Raw genomic sequence first — 5,585 nt, 5'->3', positions numbered from 1 at the left:
CAAAATATCCTTTCTTAATAATATATATTTAAAAATTATGTTGGGGTAAAGTGAAATCTCTTTCTTCTAATAACAATGTAATAGTATTTTAACCAATGTATATCTAGTGGAACATGACATGGTTGAAATTGAATGTCTATTTAAAAAAAAATCACATTTTAAAGAATTGATTATTTAACAAAATATTATTTTCCAAATAAAGAATTTTTTTTAAAGCAACGAAGAAAGTTAAAAAAGAATTAGAATTGTTATACATGTTTTTCTATCATTATATTTATATACTTATTATTTTTAAAAAGGGACATCAGTCTCAATCAGTCTAATCAGTCTAATCAATTAAGAGTTTATGATGCGTTTGATAATTTTTATATAATTCTTTTAAGGATACATATACCAGTTTTTCTATATTCAAGTAATGTGATGAATATGCTTCAAATAATATGAATATATAGTATAGCAATTGATAGACACACTTCATTCATACATACACGTCTGTATGTATTTAGTATTAGCCAAAAGTTTTAGGTTTATCAAATGGTTTTTGTTGTGGTTGTGCTTGTAGTTGATCTTCTACTTGACCCTATAAATGAATGCAGGGACAACCGAGCACTTCCACCACCACTTTCCTCCTCTTCACTCTGTGTAGAGAGTGGCCTGTTATTTAATCTCATGCTTGGAAGCTCTATCGTTTCTTCCCCCTCTTCCTCTTCCTCCTCGTACATGGGTTTCACTTCAGAGCTGCTACTTGCATTTCCCATTCTTCTCTGTGAAAGCCCTAGGTTGGAATCCTTAGTAACGTTACGTTCTGGCCTGGGGCTACTAGCCAACTGAAATAACACAACACATTATCAGAATATGCATAACATGCCCAGAACAGAGATGTTGAGCTTCAACTAGAATGGAGATGAAAAATGTTACCAGGCTTTTGAATACCTCTCAATCATATCACATCCCTTTTACATAACTTTCTTCATTTGTGAAAAATGATTTTAACACTAAAATTGACAACACAGTCCAAACTTAGGGGTTTGAAGTTACCTTGTGGACTTTGAGCTCAACTCGACCTCTAGTAGTTATTTCACCCAATATCTCAGCGTCGTCCACTTTCATGCGGAGGCTCTCTGCTCTGCCAAGACCCTGCTCTTGGGCCTCCTGCAATTTAACCTTTGGCTTAGCCAATCTCTTAGATACATCAATTATTCATTATATTATTATCCAAAAAGATAAGAGCTCACCGTTACAGCTTGTTCGTGAGGTATTGGTGGAGCTTCGTCGTACTCAGAGGCATCAAGTTCTTCCAGCTGCTCTGCGTCAAAAAACATGGGAAGAATGTATTGTCGAATCGGAAGAATTAATGTGAGCAATACGGTGAACACACATCCTCCTATAGGTATCCATGTAACGCCGAAGCATATCAGCAAATATGTCAACTGGAACACTGTGAACATGGTGATTTTGTCGAAAGGGACATTCTCCACATATGAAGCATGGGCATCTTCCAATACCCTGAACAACATTTTCAAATAGTTATTTGGCATAAGTTTTTCAAATAGTTATTTAGCATAAGTTTTTCAAATAGTTATTTGGTTAAGTTTACATCGATTTGGCAGAAAGCTACCTGTATCTCCTACTAGGAGAGATGAAGATGAGAAGTATTCTTTCACAGAATTGATTTCCAGGCAAGCTCTCAATGGCCAAATAAGCAAAATACCCCCATAGAACTGAAATTGGCATCTTTCTTATGATGGGCATTAAGAACACGCAGCTACCCATTAACAACGATTGAAGGAGGTTTGTGAGCCTTTGTTCATTGACCCGGACAGGGAGTAGCAGATCGATATGCTTTTTGGGGTCAAAGATGTATCCATTTATATCCGGGAAGGTTTCTGCGTTATTGTAATTGACTGCAGGGTTTTGAAGATCTCTGAATTCCTTGAGATTCATCAGTTCTCTGATATCCTTCAACGCCTGCAAGAACAAGTTATCTCATTATTAGAAAGGTAGAATGTTATATACTTCAATGATAAAGCAGTCGGTTTTAGAGTGGATTCTTACAGTGTCAGAGCTCAAGGTCGTGTTTGGCGAGACAGGAAGATCTATGTTGACGAAAACTTCTTGCATCTTATCGTATATCTCCTTCACTGTGTCATTCCTTGTAATGCTTGTGCTTGCACTTTTCAACATTTTTTTCCGCAGTATCTATTCAACCAGAAATAAATTAGCTGGCAATTAAGAGCATAAGACTTTTTCAAACCTTAACTAGAAATGAGATATAGTTATATACCGAATGTTTTAGTGTTGCGAGACTTCTGGTATGCATGGGAGATTGTGGCAGCACTGCATATGATGGAGGAAGACCAAGAAGTCCACAGATGAGAACCTGAATCCAGTAAAAAATAGTTAGCAAATGTGTTATATATTGGCAAGTACTCAAGTGAACACAAGAAGTCATGACTGCTTATGAATTATTCCTAGATACCATGAATCCTAGAAGCAGAAAATCGTAATGATAGGAAGGTGGATTCTTCAAATTGTACTCTCTCTGCTGGGCCATCTTCGCAGCAACGTTGTGCTCAAAGAAGAATAAGCAGGCAAACATAACAGCCGGTATAAATGCACTGAGAATGTGTATGCGAGGCACTTTGGCCATATCCTGTTAGACATCATCTTCCAGAATTTTAGTTTTGAATAGTAGATTGAGAATATAGTTATTGAGTTGATGTTTAAGAAAAACTATGTATTTACCCTTATTACAGTCCAGTTTTGTGTGGCAGTGTCATGCCAGGCGACTGGGCTGAAGAGACGCTTTGGAACACCCTCAGGATATGCCTCCGCTGGTATGTAAGAAATTCCAGTCCAGAAAAGCAACATTGCAGGCACTCCATAATCTGCAACTATTCCTCGCATCCATCCTGTTACATAAATGTAAGATGGAGATTTGTTAGTGATTATGAGTATATGAATAAACATAGCTCAATTTGATTCAAGATGTATCTAACAAACCTGTGCCATAGCGCCAAGATCTGGCTTTTCTGGTCTTGAGAGCGGTGAAGAGTAGACCTGTTGCCAATATCAATCCAAACATTCCATTTGTTGATCGCCATGAAAATGGCAGCTCTCCATTCTCAATATCCAATCTCTTTGGGGTGTGAAATTCTTCTACCATTCCCTGTGTCAAGCCTCAAATCAGAAACATAAACACTTGTGATATCTATTTTGGGTTATTAGCCATAAGTTGAAACAATCCATTCACCTTGATTGCTTCTTTCATAAACATCAAAGCGATAAGAACTCCTAACAGCTCCTCAGCCACTCGTGTTAATTTCTTAGTCAGTGAGCACAGCCCAAACACGGCCATCATCACCAGAAGAATCGAAGTCCAAGTACAAATCCTGTCAAGTAGACAACCATCTTTCTACATTAACTAAGCATTGTTTATAAATGTTTCCCTAGTACATAAGCCTTTAAAACTTTTATACTCACCAGGATGTCCAACCTAGAAAATGAGAGGGACCCAAGTCTTCTCTGTCCTTGGCAAAACTGTACAAATAGTAATACATAAGTACAGTAGGCTCGGCCACTCCTATAATGACCAATGGCTGGCCTCCAATTACTGACTGAATAATTCCACAAATTGCTGTAGATGCAAGCGTGTGCGTGCAACTCAACAGCCCATCTGCAAAAATCCACGATTGTCGGCTTAGGGAAGAGGGGGCAGTGTTTTTTCAACTGCTATGTTTTTTTTATTTTTAGGATATTTTGTATTACACTGACTATATTTTGATGAGATGTACAAACTTCACGAACTTTAATTGTAAAGAAGTGTCCAGTCTAAATAATAATAATAATAAAAAAGAGAGAGCTTAAATATTCCATATAACAACTATACGTTGACAAAATTAATCCATATCTCTACTGATCCATCTACCCTTTATGATTAGAGTCTGTAAAAAAAAAAAAAAAGAGAGCTTAAACATTCCATATAACAACTATACGTTGACAAAATTAATCCATATCTCTACTGATCCATCTACCCTATTTTATTAGAGTCTGTTAATAGACGGTCTTTTGCATTCTATTATAATCGACTGCATAGATCAATCTATTGAACATATTAACATAACCTGTTATATAATTCATTGAAACTCAGCAAAAACTGTTGCCTTACCAGTTTGTTGATTAAGTTGTTCCCCAAATGCAATGACAGGAACAACCAAAGCAAAGAATATATAAGCTGTTGGGTTCAATATTCTGTTCACAACATAGCACTGTAAATCAGATTGAATTGTTAATCGATCAGATATGGAATAACAACAAAGCAATTCTTTTAATTACCTGAATCCTGCAGTGAATCCACTGAGCCAGTCTTGCTTGTAACATTGCAAGCGACCTTGAACATCTTTAACCACTCCTCTCATGGGCACATACTCTACGTTGTCCATTTCCTTTCAGGTGCTACACATTCAACTACTGTCTCACTGCAAGGATCAAATTGAAGAAGAGAAGTGGGGAAATTTAGATTGGAAAGGAGGAATAAATACAAATCAGACAAGGAAGAGGACAAACACATGAGTTCAATTGACATGGTCTGAGACAAGAAAACCCAATATAAAATTCAGACAGACTTCTTCCACTACATAATCTCGCCTGTCATTTTTGAAGTCTAGCTTCACTGCATCTTACTTTTCTCCACGTGGAATAGATAACACCATAACAAGAATCCGACAAAAATAGCAGGTAACATATGTTTTCGTTTCTACTTCGCATTCGTCATGGCGCGGATTAATTATGAGTACCAAATTGTACTTCTTTCTCCACCTCTGCCGCCTTACATTCGCAGATCCATCTATCTGCTAACATATATCCCATAGACTGTATTACCATAGTTTTTTATAGTTCATAATATAAGAGGATTTATTTTTGGATATTAGATGATTACACGGTACCTGATATAAAAATAGATTCTTTTATAATCTATGATATCAGAAGAATTGTTTTTAACCTTATAGATAATTTATATATCATAAACTATTCTGTAATTTATACAAAAATTGAACTCTTTTATATCCACCATTTCTGACCATCTGTTTTTAAGTTTACACTACTCGAAACAACCTAACTATGTTACTCTGTACTCAGAGTTGCCCACCAGAAAGATAGATAAGATTTAAGTAATGAATCCTCCTGACTCCTGCTGATGAATCAGTTTGAACAAACGTGTGATGTAGTATAAAATGGAGTCGAAAGTGAAAGTGGGAATTGAAAAAAAAGCGAGTATAAGAAATTGTTGGGCAAATGACGACTGTACACAGGGGATGATAAATAGGACATAGAATATGGAGACAACCGACGAATTTTTTGTTTTTGAATAACAATATTGTGCAATTTTATTAAAAAGTCCTATCCAAATCACACGTGAAAATATATAAGAAAATGAATACCATGGTCCGCAATATCCACGTTTTGTTTGATATAGCGTCAAAAAGCCTGTAATTCAGGACATACAATTGCTTGATGGACGAGTTAGTTCTCTTAACTTTTAAGACATGATATATTTGTTGGGTAAGTGTACAAAGATGGTGGTC

General features: G+C 36.2%; 1 protein-coding gene across 1 annotated transcript; it reads right to left on the bottom strand.

The window, feature by feature from the left end:
- Positions 1 to 530: 530 nt before the first annotated feature.
- LOC131051796 (probable boron transporter 2) lies at positions 531 to 4,442 on the bottom strand. Its single transcript, XM_059220743.1, has 13 exons — positions 4,336 to 4,442; positions 4,169 to 4,251; positions 3,484 to 3,676; positions 3,254 to 3,392; positions 3,004 to 3,169; positions 2,746 to 2,912; positions 2,480 to 2,653; positions 2,285 to 2,380; positions 2,056 to 2,199; positions 1,619 to 1,968; positions 1,236 to 1,506; positions 1,039 to 1,152; positions 531 to 827 (listed from the first exon to the last, which is right to left on the bottom strand). The coding sequence occupies exons 1-13, from the start codon at positions 4,440 to 4,442 to the stop codon at positions 531 to 533; spliced, it is 2,301 nt and encodes a 766-aa protein (XP_059076726.1).
- Positions 4,443 to 5,585: the final 1,143 nt, after the last annotated feature.

The sequence above is a fragment of the Cryptomeria japonica genome, chromosome 5 (genome assembly GCF_030272615.1).
Source record: "Cryptomeria japonica chromosome 5, Sugi_1.0, whole genome shotgun sequence".
Taxonomy (NCBI): Eukaryota; Viridiplantae; Streptophyta; class Pinopsida; order Cupressales; family Cupressaceae; genus Cryptomeria; species Cryptomeria japonica.
The sequence above is the reverse complement of the archived record's forward strand: the minus strand, read 5'-3'. Positions and strand labels throughout refer to the sequence as shown.

Coding starts and splice junctions, on each gene's coding strand:
- LOC131051796 (XM_059220743.1), bottom strand. CDS start 4,442: ATGGACAACGTAGAGTATGTGCCCATGAGAGGAGTGGTTAAAGATGTT. Junction 1,969..2,055: donor CGACCTTGAGCTCTGACACT/GTAAGAATCCAC, acceptor TTGTTCTTGCAG/GCGTTGAAGGATATCAGAGA. Junction 1,507..1,618: donor TCTCCTAGTAGGAGATACAG/GTAGCTTTCTGC, acceptor AATGTTGTTCAG/GGTATTGGAAGATGCCCATG.